This window comes from Corvus hawaiiensis, chromosome 11, assembly GCF_020740725.1.
Source record: "Corvus hawaiiensis isolate bCorHaw1 chromosome 11, bCorHaw1.pri.cur, whole genome shotgun sequence".
In the NCBI taxonomy this organism is placed as follows: domain Eukaryota; kingdom Metazoa; phylum Chordata; class Aves; order Passeriformes; family Corvidae; genus Corvus; species Corvus hawaiiensis.
This window is the reverse complement of record NC_063223.1, coordinates 8,420,907-8,438,022: the sequence shown is the minus strand read 5'-3', so window position 1 is coordinate 8,438,022 and position 17,116 is coordinate 8,420,907. Positions and strand designations below refer to the sequence as shown.

The 17,116-nt window shown below is 44.2% G+C and overlaps 1 protein-coding gene across 4 annotated transcripts in view; it reads left to right on the top strand.

The window, feature by feature from the left end:
* The window catches only part of LOC125331786 (monocarboxylate transporter 2-like), a 35,320-nt gene extending 18,642 nt beyond the window's left edge, over positions 1–16,678 (top strand). For 2 of the 4 annotated variants that reach the window (XM_048316158.1, XM_048316157.1), the window contains exons 3-5: positions 5,434–5,577; positions 11,395–12,270; positions 14,725–16,678. In XM_048316158.1, coding sequence (XP_048172115.1) covers positions 5,434–5,577; positions 11,395–12,270; positions 14,725–15,017 — 1,313 coding nt within the window. In that variant the 3' untranslated portion in view covers positions 15,018–16,678. Of the gene's footprint in view, positions 1–4,228; positions 4,324–4,499; positions 4,521–5,433; positions 5,578–11,394; positions 12,271–14,724 lie in introns of those variants that run through there. The other 2 variants (XM_048316159.1, XM_048316160.1) reach the window with 2 other exon arrangements.
* Positions 16,679–17,116: the final 438 nt, after the last annotated feature.

Here is a 17,116-nt window from a genome sequence, read left to right as displayed (position 1 = left end):
CTGTCAGAAGGTCAGTGTTGTGAAACCTGGAAAAAAAGGCACATTGCTGGAAGCCTCTGGGTTACAGATTTTCAGGGCCTCAGCTCTTAGCTGCTTATCTGAGAGCCTTACACAGAAATATTTCAGCAGAAATTCATCCAAGACAAGTTCCACCAAAAAGGAGGAACGCTGTTAGTACTAGGTTAAGTCAGAAAAAAAAGACAAACCAAACCTTACAGATAAGGGATATCTGTATATACATGGGGTCAGAGGTATGGGAGAGAAGAATGTTTTAGTCCCTATTAGAAACACATCAGTGTTTCACACCGGCACTGGAAGTTTTGCAGCTCATAAAAAATTCATAAGGCTTGTTGAGGAAAACAGGAAGGCAATTCAGGGGTCTATTTTTTGAGCACTGTCATACTTGCAAGAGTTTAAGCCAGTCTGGATTGATATTTCTTGTTATATGCCAACTCTGCTATATGATCCTCTCTGGATCATAGTTCAGTGACTGAAAAAGAATGAATGACAAGGTAGCCTGGCTTTGTGGAGGAGAAGAGAGAAGAGTCCAGGGTATTTTGGCTTTTCTTTATGGTTTTACAGTCTCCTCTTCAGGGTCCTTTTCACTTCTGCAAACACAAAACTCAAGGTGAAAAGTAATTGGACAAGCTAACAAATGAGTTCAGGCTTGCTGCATTCCCCACTGGCGAGTCTCTGTTTCTCTTGCCACCAAGAGCAGCCTCTTTGACACGGCCTTTCATGTACCAACTAACAAAGAATGGAAATCTGCCACAGGTATGAGAGAAGAGAGGCTTTAAACAGGACAGGCACTAAACCAGCATGATTTATATGGGCTGAGTATAGTGCTTTACATTTCATCAGTCTTCCAGGGGCTGCGTGATCCCAGCTGCATCTTTTGGGGATATTTGGTGTGAACTGTTGCTTTCCAGGCTGCAGAGCTTTACTGCGGGCAGAAGCAGAAGCCTCATGGTGTGCACCCTACTCTGCAAGGGCTTGGGGTGTAGAGTGAAGCACTTCTGAGTGGACATTCCTTGCTCTTACCACGGGCTGATGGAGACACTGGAGAGCGTGTCCGTGTGAGCTAGGGGAGGTGCAGAGCCACAGGCAGAGCTCTGAGTGAAGCCAGCAGCAGGACGAGGCTCAGTGTCCCCACCGTGTCCTCTCTGTCCTGTGTCGTCCCCCTGCAATGGATGATAAAAGATGGCCATGGCTGGAAGTTCATCAGAGGGGAGGAAGTCACTGGGTCATGGAAGGGGCTGCCATGTCTCCTGAGGCTGGGTGGGTGGGAATGCCATCCCTTCCTGCACTGACACACCACCCGAATGTCAGCACTCTTGTCATTGGAATGTATTGGGGTGCAAGGGGTTAATTAAATGACACTTCCAATTTCACCATTAGGAGTTGCATTGCTGTCATGGTAGTGGGGCTGTGGGGACAGCCCTGGCTGCTCCTCTTCCTGAGAAGCCTCAGTGCATTGAGGACATTCTTGGCAGCTGGGATGGCTTTTGCTCCTTGCTCTGACTTTTCAGGGACTTGCACAGCATTTGTGTGGCTGCTCCTGCAAGGTCAAGCCTGGCTAATGGCAGCTTTCTGAGAGCTTTGCCAGCTGTTTCTCTAGCCCTGTTCTCACCTGACGCTGTAAATTAAGAAGCAAAAATCACCCTGACTCGTGTTAGCTTCTCCCACTGCAGGCTTGCAGGAGGGAACAATGACTTCATTTGGATGCCAGGACAGGGAGCCTGTGGTTCCTGCACATTTGACCAGGCAGGTATTAGCAACTAAAGGTACCTTGGGATCTACGCTGCACACGCTGTTACCATAAGTGGTTTCTCTGTGGTAATATATGATATCTTTATTCTTTCCATGCCAGCTGAGTAACTGGTAAATGACAGGTCCTGCTTTTCAATTCCACTGTGCTGCCATGGCCTGTCACGCTTTTAATTTGTGCAATAGCTGCAAGCAGAGCAGTAATTGTGTTTCCCATTTCCCACACCTGCAGTGCTGGCTTTGTGTTCCCTCTTCTTCAGTCCTCTGCCCCGACTTGAGCTGTTTAATGTTTTCTGAAGCTCCCCACAATGCTGCTGTTAAACTTATGTAATGTTTGATGTCTAATCCACTTCCCCCCCAAGAAATACACTGTGGATGGCATGGGGCAGAGCAGGGCAGGAGGGTGCACTCAGATCTGCTGGGTGGGATGCTGATCGCTGCGGACACCTGGGCAGGGTGAGGGGGTCCGTGTGTGTACACAGTCACCTGCCCAGGCTGGCAGGGTTGGGAGCTGAAGTGTGCACAGCTCCCAAATGTGACAGATTGCGTGTGCCACTTTCCGCCCAGAGATGGGACAGATTTTGAAAGGCTCTGCTAAAGCCTGTGGATGTTTCTGTAGGCCCAAATGACTTAAGTGGAAGTAAATTTGGGGATGTGATTTTGCATTTGCTTCAATGCATTTGAAAGGTCTGCTCAGGACTGTTACAAACTCTTGAGCCTTTGAGCAACAACTCAGGGAAGTTTGATTTCCCAACTGTTTGAGACTTTGGGTTGGATTTTTTGGTGTCTAATCTAAGTCTAGCTTTTCCTGCTAGGTCTAGATTTTCCTGCTATTTCTGCAGGTTGAGTGCTTCTCATGGCTTTCATTGTGGATTATCTGTGGTTGAGAAGGTTTAGTCCAGATGTTCTGCTCCTGTTTTCTCCTCTAACTGGATGCACTCAGTATCTGAGAGGTCTCTGATCCCCAGTGCTGTGTGGGTGAGGCTGGTAGGGAGATCAAATGCTGTCACTCACAGGCATGTGCTGTGATCCTGTAGGCTGTGGCTCTTCACCAAAGCAGGCTCACAGGGCCTGGACACTTTCAGGCTGTGAAGGAGAAAGGCTTCTGTGGATCTGAATTTTGTCACAGTTCCCTGTGAGCTCAGCCCAGCCCAGGCAGGTGACATCTTTGAGAGCACAGCTCTCCCACCTGGACTGGCAAACATGGGACTTTTGTAAAACTGATTGTTGTGGTTACAGCAGATGAAGGTTGTTTGCTGAAGGTCATGCAGACCTGCTGTAAAACATTGCTGAGAGATCACACATGACAAGAACAGGGAGAAATTGCAGTCTCATGGCTTAATAAGTGATTTCTGGAAAGCTGGGATGTAGCTGAGGACACAGCACACTCATGGAGTGTCCCCAGGGACACAGAAATGCTGCTCTCATTTGTAAAGCCAGTAGTTGGGATACAAACATTTATTTTCCTCTTCTTCAGCCTCTACCCTGGCTGTCCCCACAGCTGGGCAGAATGTGTCCTACCCTTAGCCCCTTCCAGTTTATTATCTCCTGTCATGGTCCACACACATCCTTCCTGATGGCTGAAGCCAACCATTTACGGACTGAAGGGAGAGGATCTTTAATCCTTATTTCCTTTCTCCCAGGCTGGATGCTGCAAGAGTGGGACATATGTGAGCAGTTCTGTTTTTTCTCTCATGGGCTTCTCTCCATGGTAGCTGTCCCAGATCAGAGCAGGAGAGAAACCTTAGCAGGAGTATTGCGGGCTTTAAATGCTTTGCTCCATGGTACAGCATCGTATAGGGTGAAAGCCCTCTGCCAGTGGGCGAAGGTAATTGAAACCACATTTTCTTAGTTGAGTAATTAGATTGATTCTGCAGAAATGCGGACATGTGGAAAATTGAAAAATGGAAGAGTTGCATACCCTTAGGCTGCAGATGAGTATGTTGGTGCCTTTCTGAGGAACACTGGCTCGATCTACTGAATTACAGGACATGCTGAGACCAGCTCAAGCACGATGCAAGTTTAGGCGCTGACTGGGGGAAACTCAGACAGAAGGGGGTCTCTTTCTCACTGTGCTGGTCTGAAATATGTATCTCTTTCCCCTCATTGAATTCTGTAGTGTGCTGTGCAGCAAAAGGATGCAGGTGTGTGAATCGAGTTACAAGATTAGCAGAAAAACTCTCCACATAATTACACACAGAGAAATTTTAATTGAATGGTGCATTTGATGGGACCAGATCACAGATCACACAGTTACAGGGATGTTGTTGAGACTGTGCTTGTGTACATTTAATTTATAAGTGTTTTGACTTGTTTGATGTAGAGACATCTAGTGGAAAGTATTTCTATGGGCTTCATTCCCCAGATTAAACCAGCCATACCCACTGTTTTCTATTCTTGCACAATATAACAGCTGAGAACTTGTTCAGATGCTGTCAGCCATGCTGAGGGAGTGTTGGGGTTTCTGGGTTTCGTTCCTGTGATCGGGAGTGCTGTGGTTTGCAGGGTCTGGAGAGAGCTCCGGAGCTATTTCTGGCTGAGATTATTTAAGCAAAGGTAAATATCCTGCCATGGCTCTGTGGTAAGGTGGGTCCCACAGCCCAACTCTTCAGAGATGCCTGTGAGTTTAAAATACCTGTTTCCAGTATTGTGTGTGTGTGGCTGGTGTGGGAAGTGGCAGGAATGAAGGCAAACAGGCTCACTGGGCTCTGAAACGCCATTACTGTATGACGAGTAGCATCACAAATAGCCGGGTAAGTTCAGATATTAAATCTGCTTGTATTCCCCTTCCTCATTTCCAGTATCACTTTTGAAGCATTTTAATTCAGGATTTTTGAGTAATACAGAATCTTTTCCTGACATCTCACAGCTTGGACTTCTGGACTGCTCTTTCCTGTTCAGTTTGCCTTCTCTAGTTGTGGCTTCTCAGTCTGCTCCAATTTCAGACCTGGCTTTTCTTTGAGCAGGAGGTTGGTCCTGAGGTACTATCAAAGTCCCTCCAATATATATCATACTGTGATTCTGATTTTTACTGGTCTCACTTCCTCAAATTTCAATTCTTTGTTTCAGTGTGCACAGGTTTTGTCAAGCCATTTCCCTCCTTCATAATTTTGCACTTTCTTGAACCTCCTCTTTGCATATATGCAAGTCCAAACTGGTTCTTTTGAGCTCTGGCTAATCCATCACCCCAAACCTTTTCTACCTACATGGACTGCTATTAAGATTTAATTAATAACTGTTCTGCTGAAGCTTCAGTTCTGGTCAGCAGTATTGGAATTGCATTAAATAGAGGCATTAAAAATGCAACAGCATTTGTGATATCAGCCTTGCAATATGAACCCCTGCTTTGTGTGTATAGTTTAACATCATCATAAATCAAGAAGCTCCTGTGCTGGGGTCCTGTGTTCACATGATTTGTTATTGCTGTTTGCCTTCTCTGGTGACACTTGAAAGTCCTGGGGGCAGGAGCTGTCACCTGTTGCATTGGACATGCTGCCATCTCCATGTGGTTCATCTCTGCTTTCGCATTTTCTTCCTGAACTCACCCTAGAAGCTGTCAGCAGCACTCAGGGCCATTGATATTGCAGAGTTTTACCTGCTTTGTGTCAAACATGCCCTTCTGTCAGAAGATATGACCTCAAGGTCCCTTTTGCCCTCTTTCCCCAGGTCCCATCAGCAGCATTTTAGTGAACCGCTATGGCAGCCGCCCCGTGGTCATGTTCGGGGGCCTCTTGTGTGGTGTGGGGATGATCTCAGCTGCCTTCTGCACCAGCATCCTGCAGCTCTACATCTGCGTGGGCTTCATCACAGGTGAGAACAAAGCATCTCCTTCCCCTCCACATGTGAGGCTCCCTCCTGATGGCTTGGGATTTCCACACCTGGGCAATGTGAGGACCAACACAAACACAATGGGAAGCTGGTGAGATAAAAAGCTCGTGAGATAAAAATCTGGTGAGGTAAAAAGCTGGTGGGACAGGGGCCCTCCTTGTCAATGTTCCAGATGAATTTTAGCAAAGAGCACATTCCCTGCTTGGCGCCATGTTCCTCCCTGGACATCTTGTGTGGGATCCAGGCAGGGCTGTACTCTCTGCAGCTGAGTGCTGTGGGCCAGGGTGCTGGGGACGATGGGGTGTCCCCCTGGTGACCATCAGTGCCCTCAGCTCCCCCTGCAGCGAACCCAGGTTGACGGTGCTCTGCCCTGGGCAAGGCATGTCCTTCTGGGTACAGGTGTGGCTATAAAGAAAGCACCCATGTTCCTATTTTACTGTGTGTTATCTTTCCTCTGTGAGATACATGAAATGAGATTTCAGGGGTTTGCTTTAGTTTACTTGCCCTTTGCCAGCTTGTAAGGTGAGGAGGTCCTTTATGTGAAGATAAGAACTGCTGGAGTAGTCTGAAACAGGCAACAATCTCCCTGTTGTGAAAAAACCGACTGTATTTCCTTCTTGAAGTTCCAGTTGGAATTGCCTATATTGAAATATGAAATTCTATATTGGAAATTCAAATGGGATAAGGCATAGGCTCAGTCCAGTGTCTTTAAAGCCTGCAGGTGCCAGGTTATTGCTTTTAGAGGTAGATGGATTAGCGCTCTCCACCTGTGTGACTATAGATGCTTAATTGTAAGTATTTTTGTTTTATTATTTTGGATAAAGTTCAACGAAAGTTTCTTCCAGTGCGGCTAGGACATCTGCTTGAAAACATGACACAATGAGTTCAAAATTGGCTTTTGAGGTTGCCAGGTGTATAGTTTAATGAATGTTCCCAATCTCTCCTCAGATGCATTAAGTGTTGCTGCTTTCTGAATGTAAAAATGTGAGCTCAACATTTAAAATCAATAAAACCAGCCACTAGCAAGTAAATTGGGACAGAAAGTTTGTCACCCTGTTCTTCTATATCAATATTACTTTATTGAATCTGTAGAGTAGTGAATAAATCCCCGTGTAGGACTCCCTCTCTTAAACCTTACTCTTCCTAAGGACTGTCACTGTAATTAAATGAAGCTGTGTTATTATTCGATGGATAAATCTTGCAGATTCCTTGAAAGAGACTCCAGAAACAAAGTGATGGGAAATAAAAATAACCAATGTCTCCCAATATTTATTAATGCATGAGCTTGCATCATTTTCTGCTAAACAAATAGGAAGGCAAGGGGGAATGACTTTAAACTGACAGAGGGCAGTTTAGATTAGATACTAGGAAAAAATTCTTTATTGTGAGGGTGGTGAGGCCCTGGGACAGTTTGCAGAGAGAGAAGCTGTAGCTTCCCCATCCCTGGAAGTGTCCAAAGCCAGGTTGGACGGGGCTTGGAGCAACCTGGTCTAGTGGAAGGTGTCCCTGCCCATGGCAAGGGAGTTGGAATGGGATGGGTTTTAAGGTCCCTTCCAACCCAAGCCATTCTGTTATTCTAAGTTGACTAATGTTGGATTAGCACATGGAAACCATAAGTCCTTTGCAAAAAATATTCCATGCATTTTGGTGAGCAGAAGGACTCAGGCAAGAAACAGGGCTGTAGGAAGGCACCGGCTTCTATGTTCTAAAGCACTTGGCTAAAAACATGACAGGAGGGAATTCTGTGCATAACCCCAATGGACCTAGGATTGATAAAGACCTTGCTCTTGCTTGCCCCTGAATGTGTTTGCAAGTCTACTCCATCACCCACTGCAGAGAGCTGATAGTGTGGGCAGTGCTCAGTGCACACAGGTGACCCTCATGCCAGTCCCAAGGTACAGGGCTAAAACTCCCACATCTCTTTCTCTGCAATGCTGTGTTGTTTCCTCTGAGCAGAGGACATCTTTTGTTATGTGCATCCTTTCCTCCTGCTTGCTGAACTAGGGCAGCTGTGCAGATGAGGTGTTGGCTGATAACCCATCATCTCCAGGCACAGGGTGTGTGCTGGGCAGGGAATATTAACTTGACAGAGAAGAGAAGATGCTTGTAAGCCTGCTAACATGCTTGATGTCTCTAATTAAGCTTGAAGTATTTTTGCTGGTCAGGCCTAACATGGAACTGTTCAAGGGCAATTACGATGCTGCGGCTGCGGCAGCGCTGCTGCATGAGGAGCGAGGCTTTTGTAAAGGGCATTTGCAGCAACTGTAAAGCAACCTGTGAACATCACACTCTTTCTAGCCTCCTTCCTACTAGCCTGGAAAGAAAACAGACTGATGTAAAAGTCTGTGTTCATGTAAATCACAAGGATGGAGGTAAAAACAAGGTCTTGGTACCAGGAGATGTCTGCTACAGTCCTGTGCCTTTGGCATATTAGTAGAAATCTCTTCAGAGGAGCAGAGCAGGAAGTATCTGTTTGCAGTGGAGGGATTAGACACAGCAATCTCAGTTCCTGACTTGATTATGCCTGTTTCCATTTGCATGCAGAGCAGGAACCAGGCTCTGCTGGTGGAGGCAGCTCTGTCCTTGATGGCATTCCAGGCTGCACAAGGCACCTTGCATGCACTGGAAACCCCACAGCCTCTTCCCATTTGTTTCCCTACAGCGCTTAGAAAAAGAAATGGGGTTTCCAAGCTGTCCACCTGGACAGATGCCAGCCTGAATGCATTAAATAGCTGCTTCAACATGCAACCTTTTCTGAAGTCTGAGGTAGAAACAGCAAATTCCAAAGCAAATTGCAAGGTTGTAATGACTGGCCAGAGTTTAGTTCAATCTGCACCAATTAGACTGCCATGAAATAAAATGGGATCTTGGGTGAGGCATATGGACTAATGAGAGTAGAGTCTTTGCCATGGCTGTAAATGTTGAGCACTGAAATACCTGGTCAGATTGTTCCTTACTAATAAAGTAAGAACAAGATCAATAACTAGACAGCTGAGTCCTGTAGCACCACTTATTTCCTCCTAATATGAGTGAGATGTATTTAATACAGGAAAGGACACTCCCTCTGGCACAGGTTTGCTTCTGTTCTTGCAACACCACTGACAGACCTCTCTGTCGTATCCCTGGGGAGAAAATGTGGTTATTGAGTAACAATTCCAGCTATGGAAAAGCTGCTGTAGTTTCTGAAAACTGCAATAAAATGGACGTAAATATTTCCTACTAAAGTCAGCCAAAAGCTTAAAGTAAATTGAAATTCCAGTTATTCAATTTGAAACTCTCCAAATTTAATTAATGGGAAGAGCATGAGGTAATATTAAATTAGATTTGTCTGACTGGCAAATTAATGTTCACATAATAAAAAATTTGAGTTGATTATTGTTTAAGTGGGTAGCTGGCATCCAGTCTGATTTTCCTCCTTTGGAAGACATGTGGTGTGTTCCTACCAAAAATGACTCTGTAGAAATGATGGTTCAATTTCTGCCCTTCCTGACCAGCCTGGGAAGTGGGGAGTTAATGCAAACTCTCACCTGCTGTGCTGCATCTTCTCAGGTGAAAGAAGATGCATTTCTGTATTTCAGCACTGTCCAAGGGTGTTCTCTAACCAGGGCTGTGGTTTTCCTCTGTGGTTCCCAGGTCATGCTGAATTTGGCCTTATATGCATTATAAGCAGGCTGCACTTCCCAAAGATGTGCCCTGCCCAATATATGGACTATCTAAAAAAGTTCATGCTGAGAATGTTTTGTATCCAGATTTATTTTAATATGTTCCCATTTCAATTTATTTTTAATGTTGTAAACTTCAAAGTAATAAAAAAAATTTAGACTTGGCAAAAATCATAATTTTGTAAACCCATTTAAAATGAAGCTATCCAGCATCAGCTGGATCCTGCTGCATCAGTTGGATTCTACTCTATCAGTGACTAATGATAGTGCTCCTTAATTAATTTTGAGGACCTTGACCTTTGTAAATTCTCTTCTGTAAAGCAATATGCCTAATTATGTACTGCACAGTTAAACAAACTAATTATATCGACTAATGAACAAGAAAAAATCTGCATGACCCTATTTTCAGGATTCATGTTCTCTAATATAATCACTTCAAGGATTACATTTCTGCTTTGTTCTAATGTGGCTCATTCTTTCCTGGATGATGGAGTGGAAAATATGTGGCATGACTTTTAAATGCCATTTTGATGGAGTTCTGAAAAATTAACTTTTTGTGAAAATACTGCATGTCAAAGAAATGCTTGAAAATGTTATTGATGTTTGATTATTGATTGTTGATGTTGGGCATCAGGAAGAATTGTTGGACATCAGGAAGAAATTTTTCACTGAAAAGGTGGTTAAACATTGGAATGGGCTGCCCAGGGAGGCGGTGGATTCACCATCCTTGGAAGTGTTCAAGAAAAAACTAGATGTGGCACTCAGTGCTCTGGTCTAGTTGATAAGGTGATGATTGATCAAAGGTTGGACTCTGTGGTCTTAGGGGTCTTTCCCAGCTTTACTGATTCTGTGATTCTATGGTTCTATATGGCAGTGCTCTCAAACATAGAAAATTGAGACCATCACAGCATTTGGTATCTCTGCCTTCAGATTCCACCTGTGCAGGAGAAGGTGGAATTGAATTAGCCAATTGAATTAGCAATACAGATTTAAAATGGCATTTATATATCTAAATGCAATAAAAATAAATTCTAATTAAAAGAAACACTCTAGGGTCCCATGTAATTAGCATCCTCAGTAGCGGTTTTGCTGTGTACTTGCAGACCTCTTAATCTTTTGCATCAGACCTGAATTGCTCACAGCACCAAATCAGTCATGGCTGAGGAGGGTGATGTTATTTTCTGTGCAGGTCTGGCTGCCCGGCAGCAGAGTTGGGTGCCCATGGAAGGGAAGGCCAGCCCTTGATGGATGTACTTTGTTGGCTGGCACTGGCCAAGCCAAAACAACCTTCCTGGAACTGGGAGTTGCCGTTTTTTAAAAATAGAACTATCCTCTCCCCCAGCAAGGCTGCTGCATCTGGACAGAACCCACCAGCATTCCATGAGGGAATAGTTTGGGTTCACTCTGAGGCAAACTCTTGGTGCTAGTTTTGCCACCCAAGAGATTTGCAGTGCAAAATGAAGGGGCATTCTCTGACTGAAAGAGTTTTTCTGGAGTCTGGTTACCCAAATGTGACAGCCAGAACTCAGAGACACCCTGAGCGATGTTGCGGTGCCTAAGTCCACTTTACACCCCCCAAGTTACCCTAAAAGTGATCTCTCCCTACAACACTGTGCTAGAAAGTTCTCCCTTTGTCTAGACTCTGCTGGTCACTGGCCCTCTCCCCCTCCCATCCCTTTTCCCATTGGCCCCTGTAATGTCACTCAGCCTTGCCTCTGCCCCCGAGCCCTCAGACCATTGGTTTTGGATGCTCTGCCCGCCTTTGGGAGCTTTTGGTTTTGTGTTCTTGCCTCTGTTCCCATTGGGGTGTTGCCATTAAACACCTCGGAATCGCAGGCAGAGAGCCCCTCTCGGCTCTGTGTCTCCGGTTCGTGCCCAGACTGTGGCTGTGAGTGGCTGTTTGTGACCACCTGCGAGGGTGAGATGGGTGCACGCGTGGGTGCTGGGAGCCACGAGGGACCGGCAGGGACAAACACGGCACCGATCCCCAAAGCCTGCATTCAGTAGAGCAACATTTGTATCCAGATTATTGCATTGAAGAGCCACTGGTGAACCAATTGCCTGTGAATTTCCTTAAACAATGAGCTGAGGAGAAATGGGTGTCAAATCTTCCTTTGTTTATCTGACCTTTTTCTAGGATTTGGCCTTGCTCTCAACCTTCAGCCATCAGTGATAATCATAGGGAAATACTTCTTGAAGAGAAGACCCATTGCGAATGGCCTTGCTATGGCAGGGAGCCCTGTGATGCTTTGCACCCTGGCACCTTTAAACCAATTCCTTTTTGACAATTTTGGCTGGAGGGGCAGCTTTTTAATTCTTGGGGCAATTTTATTGAACTGCTGTGTAGCAGGAGCTCTCTTCAGACCCATCGGGGCAGGTACAGCACTGGTCAAAACCCAGGTGACTGAGGAAGGGAAAGATGCTCTGAAAGGAAAGATCACTCAAGATGGCAAGGAAGTGAGTAGTGCCCTGAACGTCCCCATGGAGAGCAAAACAGAAGATGAAGGAGAAAAGGACTGCTTTGAAAAAGTCAACCAGTACCTTGATTTTTCCCTCTTTAAACACCGAGGGTTCTTGATTTACCTGATCGGAAATGTGCTCATGTTCCTGGGATTCTTTGCCCCCATCGTTTTCCTGGCACCCTATGCAAAGCACACTGGCATCAATGAATATTCAGCCGCTTTCCTCCTTTCCATCCTTGCTATTGTGGATATGGTTGCTCGCCCCGCCACCGGCATCGTTGCCAACAGCAAGTGGGTGAGGCCACGGATTCAGTACTTCTTCAGCTTCGCCATTGCTTTCAATGGTGCCTGCCACCTCCTGTGCCCGCTGGCCTCCAGCTACACAGGGCTCGTGGTATACTCCAGCTTCTTTGGCTTGGCCTTTGGCATGGTGTGTGCCATGCTCTTTGAGACGCTGATGGACCTGGTGGGAGCTGCCCGGTTCACGAGCGCTGTCGGCCTCGTCACCATCGCCGAGTGCTGCACGATACTGCTGGGACCACCTATTGGAGGTGAGTGTGTTTTCCTCCTCTGCTGCCACTGTGCTGTCACTTGGATTTAGACTTTTGCAAGCACAGTTTGCAGGAAATTATTCTAAATGTGTTTTCTCTGCCTCCCAATCATTATTTTTCCACTAGTGACTGGACAGGAAAGGATGTCCTTGATGTCTTCTCCAGCATTTCCTCTTTCCTCCTTTCTGTGTAGTCCTGCAGTTGAAGTCAGTCTTGGAGGGTCATCTTTTAATCCTGGATCCCTTCAAACACTTGAACTAAACTTGCAGAGTGGGACTTCCTACAGCACCAAGAACCTTGCACTTCAGACAACTCCTCCTGGAGATTCCTCCTTTTGCAAAAGGCTGGAGTCCACCACAATTTAAGTATAACACAGCAGTTCTATGAAAGCCTCTTGTTGACTCAAACCTTGCTGTTTGTCTCTAAGGCTCTGAGTACACCATTTAGGAATTTCAGTCATCTTAGTGCAGCTGAAAGATTTAAGTCTGTTCTAAAAATAATTTAAGAAAGATTTATTTTGGATGGCATGGTTTGAAATATCAAAAGGCAGAGCCCACAAAGGTCCATGTGGACAATATTGAGTCTCCAGGAGGACTTTCAGTCATCTAAAGATAAGTAAGGGCAGTGATCTCCTGTGATTTAACAGCCTTAGTATTCCCTCTATAGCATGTGCTCTTTTTGCAGTTTGAATCCTTTTCCTGGATTCAAAACTGAGATCTGGCTAATGCTCCATATGACACATCCTGCAGAGCTGTTTAATTCTTCATATTACTATGTAGCTCATACAGTGTGACAGAAGCAGCTGTACCCTCTTGCTGTCTTAGAGATTCATTATTTAATTAATGACAAACAAAAGAAAATACAGTTTTAAAATGACCATTTTCTGAATTATATAATTTTCTGTGTGGGAGATTAAGTTAATGACCAGAGATTGCTAATGAGGCTAAAACAGTTCTGTGTAATAATCAATAGTATTAGTTTTGTAGGGTTTCCCCACCACTTTAATAAGCAGCAAATTTATTGGTTCTTTGGCATTTTAATAACCTACTGCAGGGTTCTGCTTTAATGAACTAAGTAAATTGTTCCCAGTGTGTTTTATGACTTTATCTTATTCTCAAAGGAAAAGAGGCAAGACTATCCTACTGTTGAATTTTCCAATACTCTACTCATTAAAACTCTCATTGCAAACTATTTAGGAGACCTCTAGGTCATCCTGATGAGCAGAAAAGGAAAAATTGTTGCAATTAGCATTTGGTTGATGTTTCACCAGCAGCATGAAAAACATAGCGCATTGAAAATGGTGTACCAAGTCAGCTAGGGATGATTCAGGAAAAAACACTGTCCAAAACCAGTTAAAAATTATTATTTTTGTGATCAGGAGATCCATTTGGTGACCATAAAAACCCTTGTTAGTGCAGTGCAGTGGGATAATTAATCATCAGCTTTTCAACATTAAGGGTCAATCAGGAAGTAATTAAAGGTCCCTCTTTCTGAGGAGGAGAACATATTCCAAAAAGTCAGAGAGCTAATGGATGATGGGCCAGTTTCAGGGAAGATTGTCTGTACTGTGAAGGCCAGGTTAGGAGTGGGTCTTACTTTAATTAGGATTTGGAATGTTAAGAATGGTCTGTGTTGCCCAGTAAATGGGAATTAATGCTCAGGATCATAATCCCAATAAGATTTGCATTACATTTTGACATAATGGAGAACGGTGACATTTCAATTAAGCCGCCTCCCTTCAATTACTCTGTAACTCCGTAGCAGAGGCATTAACCTTTGAGAGGAACCTGTCACATTTGTCTTGGCATTGAAATTATCTGACACTGACAGCATCATCTTTGCTTTCCCTGGAACTAATGTTTTCCAGTTTCACGCTGTGCTCTTTCCACTTAAGATCATGAGTGTAAATGCAGAAAGGGCAGCTGTGACCAAAAGCTGGGTTCCTTCTAATGCTGGTGAGTGACCCGTGGTGGAATAAATCAGAGGGTCTCTGCCAAGAGCCTGAGACAAGACCCAGTGGGCAGGTGCCTTTTCATGAAAGTCGTCCCAAAAGCTGCCACTATTTGACTGCCAAGCCAAATGGACTTCCTTGTAGTTGATCACTGGAGTCAGTGGAAAGGCTGCCTGCAGGCTCTGTGATCAGAGGAATAGTTCAGCATGGAAAACATAGGTGTGCTTTAAAAGTCCAGACTTAGCAGTGTAGGTTCTGTCCCCTTCTACTGAACTGTGCAAATTATCATTACCTGTACCAATGTCAACTACCCACAGGCTGTATAGTGCAACACATGTTCAGTATTTGCAGGCTCAGGGTGTTTGTGGAAGAGATCAGAAGTTCAGAGAATGTCTTATCCTAAAGCCACAAGGATGTTCCTTTGTATATAGGATCTGAAAACACAATATCCTTGCCTTTATCTCTAAATTTCCTTTTTTTTTTTTTTAATATATATTTTACAGGAATTCTTATTGATACCTTTGGGGACTATAAATATATGTTCATTAAATGTGGAGCTGTGATGGTCCTGGCAGGAACATTTCTGTTCATCATGAATTATTATAATTATCGTATGCTTGCCAAGGAGGAGAAGGAAAGAAAGACAAAAGAAGAGGATCCTAAATCTGTAAGGACAGAAAATGAAGGCAGAAAAAACTGGAGCAAGGACTCCACACAGGATGAGCCTGAGCTGGAACCTTTGAGAGAAGAGGGAGAAGGAGTAAAGAAGGAAATGAATGGCACAAAAGAAGTTTAAACCTGTTCTCATGGGCTAAATGGAAAATGACTTCTGGGTTGCTCAAGTGAGCACCAGCTGTGAAATCACACTAGGTTTTTAAATTTTACTCTATTCTCTGTCATGTGCATCCTCTTCTTTGTTGTAGGAGAAGACTAGAACAGAAACAAGTCCTGGTTCTTATAAACTGCTGGGACACTGCAGTATCCACTTGCATACCAAAGCTCCTGCAAGATTTTCCTTTAGATATTTCCCATTCCCCAGAGAAAAGGGAAAGGTGATTTTTTGCAGGCAGCCAGCACAAGGACAACATGATACAGGAGTCCTTCTTCAGGCGCTTTGTGTGCACGGGGCAGAAATTTAGTCTTAAGCTTAACCGTTGATCTACATTCGAACAGTGCAAATTTAAATTTTCCTTAGGAGGTTACAAAGTCCTTATTATCCAATTTCTGAGTCATTTCTAGTGAGCTTTTTCTTTACAACACCCTGGTGAGACAGTAAGTGTTGCCACTATTAATTAATTGTACAAATGAAGAACTGGAGCACAGAGGAGCTTTGGGCGTCATAGCATCAGTGGACAAAGCTTAGGTGTGGCAGAACTGAAGCGGAATCCACTGCCCTGAGTTAGATGCCTAAAAGCCTTGCTGAGCACAGGTATCCCCTTGCTAGAAAATAGGGAATACCATGGATAGCAGTGCATTAAACCACAGCCCACTCTGCAGCGCAGTCTGCTCGCTGTGTGCCTCATACTACTCAGGATTAGTGATTTTGAACACTGTCTCAGAGCTGGGACCTTGTGCCATATTTTTTTAACCTGCTTAAGTTGCATCCATCCTGGAGGGAATCCAAACCCAGCTGCTTCCCCCTTGTTTGGGCTGGAGTAGGCACCTCCCTGCTGCTGGCACTGCAATACCTGCTGGCCTCATGCTGTCCTGTTGCATTAAGTAAAGTTTGCCCAGGTCGGTGATAGAGGTGGAGCTGAGAGCGCTTAGGAGGCTTTCATCCTGTGCTGATGATTTTGAGCTGGGAAGATCTGCACTCTGATGTATTTTATACCAAGCAGCTGTTGCCCAAGAGCCATGGATGCTGAGCATGACATCATGCAGTTGAACCATCAAACTTTTGAGGAATTTCATTGATTTGATTAGATGAAAACAAGGACTTTTCCGGCAGATCACCCAAATCCAAATCTAAAACTAGTCCAAAGGTTAGTTCTCCTTTTTCTTTGCTTCAACGTTACTCATATGTGATCAGATCATTTTTTTTCATGGTTTTGTCTTTGAAGAACTGTATTTTCTTGTCACTTGTGTACACAATATGAAGAAAGGCTTGTAAAAATATTTCCATAATACACTGTACTCTTAAAATTGGATAATTCATATCTTCTTGTACAAAACCTTTTCTGTGAATTCTTTTCTTTCTTTGAATAGTGGTCTTTGACTTCAGTAGGACTTAAATTTTAGCCTAATGTTGTAACTTCTATTTTGTCTGAAAAAACCAAAATCTATATGAAATAATTAGGCTTTCAGTGCTTGTTTTTAATACCCTTTATTTCTGTCAAATATCTATGTCATATTTCATTAAAAAAGGCATTAATAGAAGGTCATGAATATTTTCCAATATGCCTTCTGGAAGCTGTCATATACTTAATAAAACTATTTTAAAAAATTAAATAACATTTGCCTGTGTGTGTAATGCAGCCTTTTGATTCAGTAAGGAGTTTATCCTCAGAGAGTTTCCAGTCCTGGCTCCATGCACATAGTCGCACAGCTCTTGGTCACAACCTCATGTTCTTGTTGATTTGGATTCTTTTGACATCCTCGGTGGTCTGGGCCAGCCTGACTCACACCTCCAGTTGTGTGGGCCCAGCAGTCTAAAAGCAGTGCAGAATGACCTGGCAAGGACCTTACAAGATTATTTTCATACCTTTCCACCAGGTTGTATCAATTAATCCTCAGTGCAATGACCCAGATCCCCAGCTGTCCTTACAGCAGGAGCTGATACTCAGGCTCCTTGCCTCTCAGAAACCCCAAGCAAGCTTTTTAAGTCATAAAACTTTGTTAATACAGATAAAAATTTTAATAAAAAGTCATTCTGTTCAGCTGTCTGTGAAAATCCTC